This window comes from Heliangelus exortis, chromosome 1 (assembly GCF_036169615.1).
Source record: "Heliangelus exortis chromosome 1, bHelExo1.hap1, whole genome shotgun sequence".
NCBI classification, from domain to species: domain Eukaryota; kingdom Metazoa; phylum Chordata; class Aves; order Apodiformes; family Trochilidae; genus Heliangelus; species Heliangelus exortis.
This window is the reverse complement of record NC_092422.1, coordinates 61,315,328-61,331,379: the sequence shown is the minus strand read 5'-3', so window position 1 is coordinate 61,331,379 and position 16,052 is coordinate 61,315,328. Positions and strand designations below refer to the sequence as shown.

Here is a 16,052-nt window from a genome sequence, read left to right as displayed (position 1 = left end):
CGTTTACCTCTAAGGGATAAAGAGGGAAGCTCTCTATGACGTCACACCGATGGCGTCACTTCCTGACCCAGGCTCCTCTCCGCGCGCACCGCGCGCATTGTGGGAAGCCGGAAAGGGGCCGCCGGGGGAAGAAGATGGCGGCGCAAGGACGGGGCCGGCTGGGCAGCGGCAAGGAAGAGCGGGAGTCCGGGCGGCCGGAGTCGGAGCTGCTGCTGCACCCGGAGCTGCTGTCGGAGGAGTTCCTGCAGCTCACCCTGGAGCGGGTGCGATGGGCGCCTCCGGGGAGCGACCGGGGCGGGGAGGGGGTGGTGCGGCGCGGCGGCCGCCCCGCCCGGCGGGAAGGGAGGCCTCTCAGGGGGCTGTTGCCCTGCTGCTTGTTTCGTTCCTTTCCTCTTTGTTAGGCCACCCGGTTGGCTTCGTACTCTGTAGGGAAATTCCTGTCCCCGTCGCCTTTACCAGAGGCTTATCCCGGTCCTCCGGAGGTGTCCAGCCTTCGTAGCACCCTGCATAGGAATGCAAGAAGCATTGGAGGGGAAAAAAGCAAACAAAACCCGAGCCAGGGGTGTGTAGGAGAGGTCTTTGCTCAGAGGAAAGCTTTCCGGGTTTGTTTCCGTGTTTAAACACTGCCGCTGCTCTTACGCAGATCAGTGTCTGCAAGGCAGTGCTTGCCTGCTGTGGAAAGATGATTTTTTTACTCTGCTGAAGATGTCACGTTCATACCACTCGAGGCAGTGAATCCTAAGTAATCAGTCAAGCTATGAATGTATGAATACCTGAGAAGAATCTTGAGTTTGAAAGTTAGTTATAAACTGTTTTGAACTGTATGACACTTCAGTTTTAATTTGGGGTATTTGCTGCTGCCTTGCCTGAAAATATGAGGTGTGTGAAGCAATAGTAATCAAAATTCCTGGGTTTTGAGTGAGTTTGCTAATTTTTTATATGCTTTTGTCCATGTAGTGTACGTGGATAAAAATGCATAGGTGTTAGACCCACATCAGAAATCACAGACTGTTGCCAGAACTGGTGGTAGAGGCTTGACCAGCTTTCAGTGACCACCAGTTTGTAGGAAGACAGTGGGGCTTTTTTAATACATTTGGCAGGAGGTGCCAATAAATTCTGTATTAACAATTCTGTACATTATTAGAAAGAAAGCTGGGGTTCTGTTGCAGCTGGCAGTTCCTAGAGATTTCCCTTTGCAACTTAACTGTGAACTGGTGAAAGCAGCACAGCTCTACATCTGTGTGTTTGAACTATGCATTTTTTAGAAGTGTGAAGAAGAGCTCTGGTATTGTAGTTGGATTTAGTGAAGTGTGTTTAAGAGTCCATGAAAACATCAGTCATCATACTGAAAACATCGGTATGACTATCATAACTTTTTTGGGTTTTTTTCCCCTCCTGTTTTTATTGTGAAAAATTGCAGAGTTTTGCGTAGGGAGAGTTTACAGGGTTGACCTGGGTGGGCAAAGGTTATGAGCTGCCAAGTACTGGTTGAAGCTGGATTCAGCTGTCTCTGAAACTGATAGAAACAGCCTGTCCCACACCAAAATTTCAAGAAGAGGAGCTCATGGCACCTGTGCTGGAATGCAGTTAACAAAGAGCAGTAACCACCTGGGGCAGGAGGCACAGGAAGCAACACAACATATGTGAAGAGATGGACTTGCAGGTGGTGGAAGAGAAAACATTGCAGACGTCCTACTGCCTGACTGAAGGGAGGAACAGTGTAATCCACACAGAAAACAAGGAAAGTTGACAGTAGGAAGGCAGGAGACCAGGCTGTCATTGGACAGGACAGTTCATGGCCTCTCCACACCAATCAGCCCAGCAGCCCCCTCAGGTCTGAAACCTTGGCATTTGTGCCACCTTAAAGTGGCTTTTGAAAAAAGGAGTTCTACCACTAAGATTTTTTTGTGTCTTGAATTTGTCATAATAATAACTTTTTTTCTGTTCCCTACAGAAAAATATACTAGTTGAAAATGATGTAAAAATGGACAAAGATAGCCTTACTGATCTCTATATTCAATATGCCATTCCCCTGCCTCAGCGTGACTTACCAAAAAGTAGATGGGGGAAAATGATGGAAAAGAAAAGACAGCAAAATGAGTTGAAAATTGAGAATAAAAGGTAATTTAGCTTTTACTTGGCTGGACTTGGAGAATTTAGGACAATGCATTTAGTTTTATCTTTGTTTGCCTGATTAATGAAACTTGTACAGCTTTTGAACATTGTTACATTTTACAGAGAAAGTCATGTCAGATCTCATGTAGGAAGTCTTAGATTCTACTGTTGCAATAATAGGAAAAAGGGGGAAGATAATCAGTTTTTGTCAACCGTATGTTGTCAATGGTATCTAGCTTATAGTGGTTCTTTTCATAGAATCACAGAATGGTTTGGGTTGGAAGGGACCTTTAAAGGTCCTCTAGTCCAACCCCCTGTCATGGGCAGGGACATTTTAAACTAGGTCACCTTGCTCAGAGCCCCACCTAACCTGGCTTTGAATACCTCCAGGGAGAGAGCATCTACCACCTCTCTGGACAACCTGTTCCAATGTTTCACCACCTTCAGAGTAAAGGATTTTTTTGTTTTATCTTGTGATACCCTCTTTCAGTTTAAAACAAATACCCCTTGTCATATTGCAGCAGGCCCTACTGAAAACTTTCTCCCCATCTTTCTGACAAGGGGATGTTCTTTCCCCATCTTCCTTTTGGGCAGTGGAAGGCTACTCTGAGGTCTTCCTGGAGCCTTCTCCAGGCTGAACAACCCCAAATCTCTCAGCCTGTCTTCGCAGTAGAAGTGCTCCAGCCCTCTGATCATCTTCACAGTCCTCTTCTGGACTTGATTCAACAGCTCCTTGTCCTTCTTGTTCTGGAGGCTCCAGAACTGGACACAGAACTCCAGGTGGGGTCTCACAAAAGCAGAGCAGAGTGGGAGATTCACCTCCCTTGACCTGCTGGCCATGCTTCTTTTGATGCAGCCCAGGATCTTGTTGCCTTTCTGGGCTATGAGCTCACATTGCCACTTCATGTTCAGTCTCATTCTCCTGTATCTGCAAATCCTCTACAGGGCTGCTCTCAATCCCTTCATCCCCCAGCCTGTATTGATACAGGGTTATTTGTGCATTTCAAGGTACTTTATAATTAAGACTAATTATTTTTTGTTTCACCCTATTTTTGTTAAAGAGTGATGGTATTTACAGTGTTTCAGAAGAGTGCCAAAAGCATGTCTATGTTACAGTCAGTGGTGTATGCTGCAGCAGTTTTGTGTGTCCAATTCAAAATTAATATCTGCTTTCTGGAAGAAGCACTGTATTATTTTTTTTAAACCTGTTTGTTTTATCTGAGAGAAAAGTTCTGCAAAAATTTATTTTACTGAATCTCTTTCTCCTCCAAACCTCCCTCCTGCCCAAGACTTTGATTTTTATATGTGATGTGCATGGCCAGCATTCTGATTTAGTTTCAGCAGTAAATCCTAAGAAAAGATGGAGGGAGACTGATAATTTTCAGATTGGGAGAATGGCTTGATCCAGGGTTTATATGTAGAATCAGTGTAGAGACTCTTATTTTCTTATTATAAAGTTCAATAATAGTTAAACACAGAGCAGCTGATGGCATGCCCTCTTTGGTAACAGGCAACTATTCAGGGTAATCAGGTAGTGGGAGCTAAAACCTGCACTTCTCTTTGGTTTTAGGGTGCTACCTTAAGTACCAGGATAAGCCAGACAAAAGCAGGAGCATTTTTCATCAGATTGCTGTCATAATTGGTGACTGCTCAGAGGTAATCCTGACTTTCATGAGTAATCTCATGAAACAATGGAAACCTGGATCACTCACTTAGGGAGTCTTTTGCTTCCTCTAATAAATGCTGTGTTCTTTATCATTCACTTCAAGAGTAAACAGCAGGATTAGAGCAGCCCTCTGTTCAGCCCAGCCAAAAGTGCAGCTAGACCATTTCTCTAGAAAGTAGATGTGCATTGGCATCCAGCTTCCAGAGTGACCTGCAGGAAAGGACATGATACCAACACATTTCATTACTCAGCTGTTGTCTAGCATCAGTGTCCTTCCTCAGGAGGGTGCTGAGACTAACATGAGTCCTGCTATGTTCATGTAGAGTGAGCTGTGATAACTTTGTGGGTTGGTTTTTTTTTTTTTGGCAGTTAGGATGTTTTCTAATACTACTGGTTTGGTATCAGCTCAATAGCATTCCTTTTTCATAAATCAGTTACTACTGAATTGGACAGGTCTGACTAGATATAGGCTTAAAGGCAGAAACTACTATAATAAAAATAATAAAAATCATGAAATCAACTTAGGGTTCTTGTTCAAGAACAGCTTATTGCAAAAAGAGATATACTTTTTTGCTTAATGCATTCTTTGTCTAACAGTCTTTTCGACTATATTAACATGGTGGTTTTGAGTAAGAGTGGAAAAAGGGAAATGTAGAAGCATCAGAATACTGGATACTGTAAGGTGGCACACACTTTCTCAAATATACTTAACAGCTGTTAAGGTGAGCCATCAATGTGCTTGCAGCCCAGAAAACCAGCTGTGTCCTGGGCTGCACCAAAAGAGGTGTGGCCAGTTGGTTGAGCAAGGTGATTCTCCCCCTCTACTCTGCTCTTGTGAGACCCACCTGGAGTACTGTGTCCAGTTCTAGAGTCCCCAGCATAAGAAAGACATAGAGCTCCTTGCATGTATCCAGAGGAGAACCACAAAAATAATCAGGACTGGAGCACCTCCCCTGTGAAGCCGGGCTGAGGAAGTTGGGGTTGTTCAGCCTGGAGAAGAGGAGACTCCAAGGTGACCTTATAGTGGCTTTTTGATACCTGCAGGGGGCCTACAGGGAAGCTGGGTTAGGACTTCTTGCACATTAGTGTAGCAAGAGGACAAGGGGCAGTGGTTTAAAACTTGAAGAGGGGATTAGATATTAGATTAGATATTAGGAGTTAACTTTTTGTTATGAAGGTAGGAAGACACTGGCACAGGTTGCCCAGGGAGGTTGTGTATGTCCCTTCTCTGTGTTCAAGGCCAGGTTGGATGGGGCTTTGAGTAACCTGATCTAGTGGGAGGTGTCCCTGCCCACAGCAGGACAGTTGGAGCTAGATGAAATTTAAGGTCCCTTCCAATCCAAACCATTCTGTGATCTCTTTAGTTACTCTGGAATAGCTACAGTGGTATAAACATGCAGTCTAGGTAACTGTAATTGTCTGTCTAAAAAGCTCCTCACTCGAACATCTTTGCTGAGGAACACAACCCTGTGCCATGCTCCTGCCTTTGTATCTTGGAAACAATTTCTGTTGCCTGTAGTTTGGAGCAGCTAAGAGTTTAAGCTTAGTATTTTGGGGATAAAATTTTACTTAAAGCAAGGTTAAATTCTTTTTACTACTCATGTCTTCGATATCCTTTTTTTTTGGCTCATCTATCTTGTTTCTCTGAGAATTCTACAATTTGTATTTTTAGTGTTACAACGGTGGAAGGTTTAAGGAAGCGCCCACTAATTGTGTTTGATGGCAATTCAACAAGTACAAGCATAAAGGTGAAGAAGACAGAGAATGGAGCAGCTGATCGCCTAAAACCTCCTCCAGCTGGAAGCACCACCAACACTGTTAGAAGATTATCAGTTCCTTCAAATACCTCAACATACATTTCAGCCTCCAGTTTATCAGAGGACGCAAAGCTGGGGATGAGCAATAACAAGGCTAAGCAGAACAATATTTCAAAGACTAACAGCAGTGTGTTGCCTAGTCTGAAGGAGTACCCTTTGTCTCCAGGGACTACTGCTGTGAAGTTAAAGAGAGCTCTTCCTAAAGAAGAATCAGATTTGTCGGTATGTACGTTCATTATCTTGTTTTTTTGCAGGTTGTTTTTTTGTTTTACTTTTAAATTTAAACTTGCAGGAGCCAAAAATACACCCTTGTAAGATTTTGTGGGATTACTTTTGGAGCAATAGTAGATTATTTAGAAAAAGGCAAAAGAGTAGCTGGTTTAGGGAAGATCAGAATGGAAAAATTAAGTTATTTTTACTTGGTCTTGGGAAACTTTGATGTGAGAATGGCAGTTTTGTAGAAAACATACAAGTAATTTTCAAATTAATAAAGGGGTAATACTTAAGATTGTAGCAGTCAAATAAAATACAAGCAAAATAGGCCTCCCAGTAGGTCAGAGAAAGAACTGATGTATGCAGCCTTTATGAGAGAAAAAGTGGTTTGTTTTCTGTAGTAGGGAAGGAAAAAATGGATTGATAACATTTGTAACAATCACACTTGAATGGTTGAATGAGACAAGCTTTCACTTGTCAAAGTGAAGGAAGAGATGTTACAGGAACTGAAGTGAGATGCTGAGAGCTGTATCATTAGAGGAAGAACACCATCTGTTTTAAATCTCATGTAGGAATTGGCAAGCTAGAGAAAGGAACTGGATGTGAAAATCTGGAGAGCTGCCTAGATTGTAGGTCTGAATGAGAAGCCATAAAAACAAACCATACTATCTGAAGTGCCATGCCAAAGGTTGAATCCTCATTTTGAGCCATGGTGATTTTAATGAGGTGCCTGGACTTCTGTAAGACAATGAAAAAGGCTGAGATCTTGAGCAGAAGGGTGCTGTTATCAAGTAAAAGACTAATGACTGAGCTGTTAACTATAAAAGTAAATAGTTATCTTCTTTCTGCAAGTTAGATTCAGTTGCAAACACATTTTCTGTAGAGAACTGCACTACAGATAGGCTGAGGCTGATGAGCTGAAGTGATGAGAGAAAAACTAAAGCAGGATATATAAAATCAGGAGGGCATGGACTTGAATATATAAGTAATGGTGATGAATGTAGCTGCCAGCTGGGAGAAAGATAGAACAGAGGTTAATTTTGACAAAAATGTGATTAGTCTTTAAGGGCTTGTCAGTGAACAAGGAACAATGGGCCATCTCCTTAGAATATGCTGTGAGGTAGAGATAAGTCTTATTGCTGTGTTGCATTTGCATGTTGCAAATAGAAATGAAGGAATTTTGACTTTTCTACTGGAATATGGGAATATCTGGAATAAATCTGGGCTTCAGAAGAAGAAATTGCTATAACTATCTTTTCTCAGCTGAGCTGCAGGGGGAGCTTCAAATGTGCAGTGTGCAATTACATTGATTAAAATATTCCCAGGACACCAGAACTAACTTCTGTTTTCTCAGCATTGCCTCGTTAAATGCTTTATTTTTATCTCTTTAAAAAATATATTCAAGAAAGAATGCAGGTAATATCTCTGCTGCAAGAATTGGTTGGTTCCATGAGACTTTGCAGCTATGCATGCAGTTTTTCCAAAATATAAGTAGCAGCTTTTTACAAGAATCATGGCTGAGGTCCCGAAGCAAATTTATTCTGGAGAGTTGCATTTCATACTACTAATATCCCTAATTTATTTTAGTATTTAGAATTCTTCGAACTATCAGTCCGATCTGGACTAACAGAGCTTTTGTGTGACACTCAAAAGCTATGGTTTTTGACACAGCCACAGTTCACATTGTTCAAGTTAAGACCAGTAAGTTCAGTTGTGTTTCTGTTGATGTCCGAGGCATTTGAAGTTCACACAATCTCAGAATTGTTGTGGTTAGAAAAGATCTCTAAGATCACCGAGTGCACCCTTCAACCCAGAAAAAACCACCATGTTCACTACAGCAATGTCCTGAAGTCTCACATCTACATGTTCTTTTAATACCTGCAGGGATGGTGACTCCACCACCTTCCTGAGCAGCCTGTTCCAGTACCTATCTTTCAGTAAAGAAATTCTTCCTAATATATAGCTGAAACCTCCCCTGACACAACTTCAAGCCATTTCCTCTTGTCATTATTTACCTGGGAGAAGAGGCCAACATCCACTTCCCTACAGCTTCCTTTCAGGTAGCTGTAGAGAGCAGTAAGGTCTCCCCTCAGCTTCCTCTTCTCCAAATTAAACAATGAGAGTTCCCTCAACCTCTTCTCATTGATGGTGTTTGGTAGACCCTTCATCAGCTTGGTTGCCCTTCTCTGGTCTCATTCCAGTGTCCTTTTTGTAGTGAGGGGCCCAAAATTGAACACAGAACTCAAGGTGTGGCCTCAACACTGCCGAGTACAGGGGTACCATCTCTTCCCTTCTCCTGCTGGCCACGCTATTTCTGATGCAGATCAGGATACTGTTTGCTTTCTTAGCCTCCTGGGCACACTGCTGTCTCATAGCCTGGTTCACCACCACCTCCAGGTTCTTTTCCTCTGTGTATCTTCAGCCACTCTTCCCCAAGCCTGTGCCATTGCCTGGGGCTGTTGTGACCAAAATGCAAGACCTGGCACTTGACCTTGTTGAACCTCATACAGTTGGCCTCAGCCCACTGATCCAGCCTGTCCAGGTCCCTCTGTAGGGCCTTCTTACCCCTGAGCAGATAAAAAAATCCTGCCCAGCTTGTTGTCTGCAAGCTTGCTGAGGATTCATAGATATAGAATCATAGATTCATAGAATCGTAGAATTGGCTGAGTTGGAAGGGGCCTCAGAGATCATCAAGTCCAACCCTTGATCCACTACTGCTGCAGTTACCAGACCATGGCACTGAGTGCCACATCCAGTCTCTTTTTAAATATCTCCAGGGATGGAGAATCCACCACTTCCCAGGGCAGCCCATTCCAATATCTGATCACCCTCTCAGTAAAGAAATTCTTTCTAATGTCCAATCTAAACCTCCCCTGGCACAACTTGAGACCGTGCCCTCTTGTCTTGCTGAGAGTTGCCTGGGAAAAGAGACCAACCCCCCCCTGGCTACACCCTCCTTTCAGGGAGTTGTAGAGAGTGATAAGGTCTCCTCTGAGCCTCCTCTTCTCCAGGCTGATATAGATCACTGATGAAAATGTTGAACAAGACTGGCCCCAAAACTGAGCCCTGGAGAACACCACTGGCGTCCGGCCACCAACTGGATTTAACTCAGTTCAGAACAATTCTCTGGGCCCATGCAGCCAGCCAGATTTTTACCCATGGAAGAGCACACCTGTCTATGCCATGAGCTGTCAGCTTCTCTAGGAGAATGTAGTTAGGCAGCTGTGTTATATGGTTGTTAGTTAACTGTCTGAAATTAAAGAATGGGGTATTGAATGTGATGCAGCCAGGATGAATCAGTACAGGTGGCAGATGGCTGTAAAGTATAAAGCTGGGTATATTTTTAGTATAATGACAGCAACAACAATTTCAAGCAAGTGACTGTTCTTTGACTTTCGAGAAAAACTGAAGTACATATGCTGAATAGCATAGGATTATCCTGATTTTTGAGTCTAATTCCCTTCAGCCTTTCAGTGGTTGCAATGCACAGCATCATTGTAAATAAGCTAACATTTCAACTCTTAAGGAGAAGAGAGGTCCTTATATTGTGTTCCCCAAGCCAATGTTTAGCAGAATGTTCTTTAAACTCAAATACCTGTCTTTACTTATGTAAGCTGTCAAAGCTCTAACTGCTCGTATTTATTTTTAGATTTTTTTTTTAGATACTGAAAGGTAATTACTTCACCACTTCAATCTCCCATTGGTTTACTTTGGGCTTGCTGGATTTTTTCTGCTTTCTTGGGGCAGGGCTTGAAAGATGAGTTCATCTGAGGCTTTGGCAGTTATTTCAGTTCTTTTATACAGGTCATTACAAAGGAAGACCTACTTTTCCTTCTCTTTTTGTGCTGTTTGACAAAGTTAATTGGTTTCTGAGTTGTATGGGGTTTTTTTTCTTATACAATCACATTGCAACAAGTATATTAAAGTGGCATTTGAAATAACTAGAAGTAGAGTTAGAAATTCCAATATGTGTCTAATTTTTTGGTGCATACTTGAAAGACATCCTTGCATAACTTACTGTAGGATTAAGAAAAAAGAAAAAAGTATGTGATTTGCAGGTAGATAAAATAATTTGCTTCTCTAGAGAACTTTTGTGATATTTAACTTTCCCCACAAGATGGCAATATAAAGCTGCTGTAGTAGCATATAGCCGAGTTTAGCCATAGTTGGTACTAGATTTGAACATGGTAAACTAGTTTCTAACTTCTGTTTATGCTCTGTGTCTAAGAATTCTTTCATATTTCCCTGTCTTTCAGAATGACCTAAAGCCTACGGAAGCAAAGAAGAAAATCCAGCATGTTACGTGGCCATGAAGTAGCTAATGGTTCTTGAAACATAAGTGTTACTTCCAGATTTTCAAACAGATAAGTCATATGTAAACAGTTGAAGTACAATTCTTTTTAAAACTTACAGGGATTCAGATTGCTGTGAAGTTTTAACAAGTTTAAAGGCTCCCTGTTGTAAAGCCAGAGTTATTATCACCAGTCACCTTAAGAGTATCTACTCTTGTGCACCAACTAGTTCATTACTTTTTTAAAAGGTGATAATATTATATACATAACATTATGTATGTAATATACTAATTACAGATTCTAAAGCCCCCACTTTTAGTTTTCAAGATTATTATAGTTCATCTCCTGCATGTCCCTACGATTCACACATACATACATATTTTTTTTTTTGTTTCAGTAAGATTTGATTTTATTCCACTTCTGGTTAAATAATTAAAATAGGTATTGAAATTCAGAGTGATCCCAAGACCTTTCTTGGCTTCAAAAAGATAATTTATTTAGATGAGAGAATTGATAAGGTACTCTGAGAATTTTTTTTTTCTTTTGTTGCACAGAACAAGAGTGTAGAATTTACAGTGCAAGTTAGGTTGGTAATAAGAGATGAACTATTTAACAGCATTACTTCAAATTGAAGTTTCTCTTATTGATGAATGAAATAAGGAATGCACAGGTGGGAGAATATTATTTGACTGATAGGAATCTTAGAGAGGAAGTAGTGAATGGGTTTGTGCCATGTTCTCTTAAATATACAGGCATGTTTGATACATGCATAAGTATGAAAATATGCTGATATAGCAAATTTGCTTGTTATCCTGGTTACAGACAGATTATAAAATATGAGGAAGACATGTGGAATGCAGACCAGGGCTTTCTCAACTTCCTAACCATTGGATAGGGAAAGGGACAGAAAAATAAAAAGTACCTCGAGAGCCTTAGCATATGTAATTGCACTCTAAAAAACCTGCTGCAACCTGTGTTCCCTTCCTTTGATAATTTAAAATGGATGATGGTTTTCTGTGAAACTTGGTGTTTCATTTGGATTATTGGTAGTGCTTTATAAGGCAAAAATCCAGATAAGTTGATGGGAACATTTTTATTAAATCTCAGTGGCTCAGGGTGAAGCCAGTTTAGCTACATTTTAGATATGGATGGTAAATAATAACAACACTCCCAGACTTACTAAAACAAAGCCAAAACCAGAATCAACTTCTGAATCCACTTAGTTAACCCACTAAAAGAAGCTGTCGGTAGTGATCTGAAAAGTTTGTTTACATTTTTAACATTGGTTAATACTTAAACCAAAACTTGTAGCTTAATTAATTTCTGACAGAAATTCGCTATTCACTGTTAGGACATAAAAGGCACATCTTGAATGCTGTAAAATGGTAAGAATGTGTGTTTTGAAATAGTGTGTGCTATTTTCCTTTTACTAAAAACACTTGTGCAGTTTTTGTACTTGAGTACAGCAAACTTTAACATAATGTACATTTTATATGTAAAGAGTTGTCTTTTACGTAACCTTATCCTATTTAAATAAATTCAATTAAAAGCAAACAAAGTAGTGCTGACTTGTTTTGTGATGTAATGAAGCTTGTTCAATTTATACTCATATTTTCCCTTGAAATGATTAGAACTTCAGAAAAAGCCTACAGGGTAAAAGGCTCTGTAGCTACTTTGGAGTTGTAGCAGCAGTTAGTATCATGTGAAGTGCTGGTCCTTGCACTAGTGTAGCAGTCTGGTAGGAGCTCTGTTTTGTGGGAGGCTTCTTGGCAGTGTTTCAGAGTCTAGGCTGTATTTTGTTGTAGTTCCAGTTGCTAGGAGCACGTGTGTGTTGGTATGTGTTAGGGGGCAATGTGCAGAACTGTACTGGAATAATTGCATGGTGCTGCTATTGCCTGGTAACAGTCTTGTTTTCAGGCCACTATGCTTTCCAGCCCTGTCATGTTTCACCTCCTGTTTCCCAAAGGTGAGAGCAACTTGTTGTCTGTTGAAGTGCTTTGGGGGACAAGCTGCAAGGTGGCCTGCCCTTACTGCTGCCTTCTACCCATTTAGCTAATAAAAGTCATCCTTCTTTTCTCAGCAAAGCATTAGAGCAGAGTGTGCTGGGTGGTTGCCAGACCTTAGAGGAAAAGGAAAAGTGCAGTGCTTGCCCTCCTTTTGAGGAGTGTGGCTCTAAGTGGGATTTTTATGTTCTTTAAAGCAGCCTTCATCGTAGGTTAATATCACCAAAGGATAGAATTTAGTCATTCAGGTTAGCAGAGTGGACAGCCATCCAGCAAAGTTCTTCAAATGGTGTACAGTAAACCAGATTTGATCTGATAAATCTGTTTAGTTTGTTGAATTAATGAGAGAGGAATGAATGAATGTGAGCACTTTACACTTGATACAAAAAGACACAGATTCAAGAGTGTTGGCAGGAGCTAGGAGCACTCTTTCTCTACCCAGTTACACAGAGTAAGTATAATCTTAATTCTTCTTTCTGCATCTGTTAAAGTGTGATATGCCACTTTCCTTCTTATTCTGAATGCAAATTATTTCCATCTTGAAGGTGTACCAGGGTTCTGTGTTGCATAACATGGCTGTGTTTCTTGGAACAAATTATCTTTCTTTGGATTGTTTCATCTTGATTTTGTTGTCCAGCCAGCATGCTGTTGCTGACAGTTTTCTTTGCAGCAAACATGCAGCAGAAATCATGCTAGAGCAAAGTTTATGACATATTGCAAACAGAACAAAATGCCCTAGTATTGGAGCTATACTTCTGACTTTCAGAAAGATTAGAAGTCTTTCAAGTTGTCTTGACCTGTCTTGCTGAGAACAATAATATTTTGGTTTTGAGTTGAACACATATGAGCCTATGAAGACATTCTGGTCAGCTGCAAAAACACATAAAAATGTATTTTTATACAGTTGTTCAGTTTTGCTGAGAGTTTTCCCACTGATTGCAGTTAGTACAAGACTGCTGTATCAGCAAGGGCCCTTATGGGGATCGTCTAAATGCCACAGTTTCATAAATACTGGGTGCAAAAAGGGTTGTGTTTGTATGGCTCTTACATTGTTTTGTCAGAGTGTGAAAGCATTTTATTTGTAAATATCTAACATGCAAATAAACTTAAAGCACAATCACAGTTTCGTTTTAAATGGTTTTATTTTGAAAAATACAATGTGTAGTGTGATGTCGGCTAAGTGTAATACTGACACTGTCAATCAGAACTTGTACTTCACACAATGATCAGCTAGTCGTGCAATAAAACATGAACCTCTTGTGAAGCATTCCCACTTCAGCTGTTTTATCATTATCTCTTTATGGCATAGCACAAATCCTTGTACACTGAAACACCCTCTACCACACTTGACAGCACACATAGTCACGTAGCTCAAGAACACTGAGGCGAGACCACAGCCTTATTGAAACTGAATGATGTTTGCCATTGATGTCAGTGGGCTGAAGGTTTCACCCTGAATATCCATCTGTGAATGTATTGTGCATGGCCATTGTAATCCTTGAGCTATATCACTTGCTTGTAACTTGAATATTCTAGTGGAAGGATAAAAAGAAACCCAAACCCAGTATGTTATGTCAGTAACACTCAAGTGGTTTTACATCTCAGGCTTTGCATTAGTTTTGGGTAGGTGTAGAAATCTTAAACATCAACAGTGCTACTAGAGATTTTGAAGCAGTTTCCCCTTCAGATTTGGAGAGCTTGAAGAAAAAGGTTATGTGATCTTAATAGTACAGCGAAACACAGAGTGGCAAAGCTAGTTCTGAACAGCCGTGTATTCAGACTATATTGCAAGCAGAGCTTTCCTCCCCTCTTCTCATCTCTTATTATCTTCAAATATCCTTCCCACACTCAGGGCAAAGGATATCATCCCTTTCTGTGAGGAAGCCACGGCCCACTAATGAGAGGGAGCACTTCTTACAGTTAAAGCAATCATTATGCCACTGCCGTTCTTCAAAGGAGATGTACTTGGTTCCTCCGAGTCCTGTGTGTAAACCAAAAGCACTCAGTTACAAGGAAAGAAGAGCACTTCAGCCATCAAGTGATGCTGCTTCAGATTCCCCTCATGGATTGCTATAGAGATCTCTCTTACAGTAGTGAAATAACACCACTGAGGTAAACCTGTTTGTTGCTGTGCTAATTTTACCACCCTGATTTTGTAGCAAGTAGTATTTTCATCCTAAAATAGTTCTATTGCTTTCAGCTAAGTTAGTGAACTAGAGTGTTGCTGCTGGTGATAATGGCAGGTATTAACTTTCAAAGGATGGCACTACAGTAAACTGCAGAAGAAAAGGAACACAACTGCCCCTGAACAGAAGTCTGTTTTTTCGGAATGCCTTATGGCATGTATGTAAGTTAATTTTGTTTTGTAAAATTGTATGTGGATCATTAAAAAAGTCTGACAGGTGACTGTTGATGCTGAGGTCAGTGATTCCTCTAATGAATGCAAATGGAATGATGTACAGAGCACACATGTTCCAGTACATGCATAGCTCTGTTACTGTGTGTCTACCATGTTCCATGAAAATCATGTGAAAAGGAGGAAAATTCAATTTAACAATCATTTCAGGACTTTCTTTTTGTTAGTCACTTGAAAGGCATCTTAAGTATTTAATTTCATATATCTTGAATTGTATAAAATCTTGAGTGTCTCAAATTATTCAGAACAAATTATAGAGAAATTTATTATAGTTCATGAAAAAAAAAGAACAAAATTTAAAGTCCCTAACCACAAGACACCTACCACTGATTGGGTTTGTGCATCCAGCACACTTTTTGGCGTAGAGGTTGCAGAAGCAGCTCAGGCAATAGGCAAACTCATCCCTGGAGGTAAAGCGTTGTCCAGAGAGCTGCTTCTTGCATCCAGTACAAACAAAGCACTCCTTATGCCACGGCTGCTCCCGGTAAGTAACGCCTCCTGTAGTAATAGCCTGTTTTATGGAAAGACAGAAAATGTTCTCTTGAGGGTGGCAAGTTTGTATTTTGATTTGGTAGAGGGGAAGGGTGAGGAGGCTTTTGTGGATGGAGGAGGGAAAAAAGGCTTAGCAACAGCAAAATCATCATTCTGGCTGTAGATGGCCTTTAGAAAAGCAAGCAAATTATTATTAATAATTTCCTAGTTTATACAAAGTCCCATACTAAAAGTAGCTTATTCTCCATATATTGTATTATCTCGGTCGCAGTTGTTCTCTTTGTTTTTAAAGCTGCCCATTGTATGTTGCCTTTCATATATGTGTGCTAGGATTTTTTTTATCTCTCTCTCCACCTGTCCCATTCTTCATGGTGAAGGAACTACCTTATGTGTCTCAACTTCTCTGTTGACTCCTTGGCAAAGATTGCTTTTTTTTTCAAATTTTAGCTGAAGTCTTTGCTTTCTGCTTCTCCAGACTTTGGGTTTTGGTAGGGTTTTTTTGGTTTTTTGTTTGTTTGTTCATTTTTTTGTTTTTTCCTCTTCTAACAAGTCATTACTTTCAAAAAGAGCTCCCCTCATGTTAGACAAACTGGGCGTGTTTTGACCCTTTGAGTGTCCTTAAAGATGCTGTAAAATTGGACAAGTTGATTTTTCTTCCTTTCTTCCCTACAGTGAGATTCCCTGGGAATCAGACTTGTATGTGATCATACTACCTAATATGTTTATTAATCTGGATCTTTGCCTCTTTCCCAAGTATTTTTGAGCCTGTTCTCAAATGTGGGTAGCATTGGGCACTAGACAGTCCTAGGAGCTTCATAAAATTGATTGATAGATAGGTAGTAGCAAAGGTGATTAGGTAGACTTCAAGTCAAAGGCTGAAAGAAAAATTTAGACTTTACCTGTTTTATTTTGCTTGTGCAGCAGCAGCAAAGATGTAGCAATTTCTGTTCAGCTTTTATGGCTGACCAGATTGCAGCTTTGCTTGGTTGGAAGGGGAAATGAGCACAAAGCACACACGGGAGAAAGTTTTGGTAGTGT

General features: G+C 40.7%; 2 protein-coding genes across 5 annotated transcripts in view; one reads left to right on the top strand and one right to left on the bottom strand.

The window, feature by feature from the left end:
* Positions 1–92: 92 nt before the first annotated feature.
* Positions 93–11,661, top strand: C1H2orf49 (chromosome 1 C2orf49 homolog). Its single transcript, XM_071744766.1, has 4 exons — positions 93–263; positions 1,955–2,121; positions 5,454–5,820; positions 10,068–11,661. Exons 1-4 carry the CDS (start codon positions 135–137, stop codon positions 10,122–10,124), a joined length of 720 nt encoding a protein of 239 aa, XP_071600867.1. The 5' UTR covers positions 93–134; the 3' UTR covers positions 10,125–11,661.
* Positions 11,662–13,229: 1,568 nt separating this feature from the next.
* Positions 13,230–16,052, bottom strand: part of FHL2 (four and a half LIM domains 2) — a 42,636-nt gene continuing 39,813 nt past the window's right edge. For all 4 annotated transcript variants that reach the window (XM_071744728.1, XM_071744746.1, XM_071744738.1 and 1 more), the window contains exons 5-6: positions 14,847–15,033; positions 13,230–14,087 (exon numbers count right to left, since the gene is read on the bottom strand). In XM_071744728.1, coding sequence (XP_071600829.1) covers positions 13,936–14,087; positions 14,847–15,033 — 339 coding nt within the window. In that variant the 3' untranslated portion in view covers positions 13,230–13,935. The remainder of the gene's footprint in view (positions 14,088–14,846; positions 15,034–16,052) is intronic.

Excerpts from the sequence above, each read along its gene's own strand:
- C1H2orf49 (XM_071744766.1), top strand. The coding sequence starts at position 135 with ATGGCGGCGCAAGGACGGGGCCGGCTGGGCAGCGGCAAGGAAGAGCGG. Across the intron at positions 264-1,954 it reads TGCAGCTCACCCTGGAGCGG|AAAAATATACTAGTTGAAAA; the intron begins GTGCGATGGGCG and ends TGTTCCCTACAG. Across the intron at positions 5,821-10,067 it reads AAGAAGAATCAGATTTGTCG|AATGACCTAAAGCCTACGGA; the intron begins GTATGTACGTTC and ends CCTGTCTTTCAG.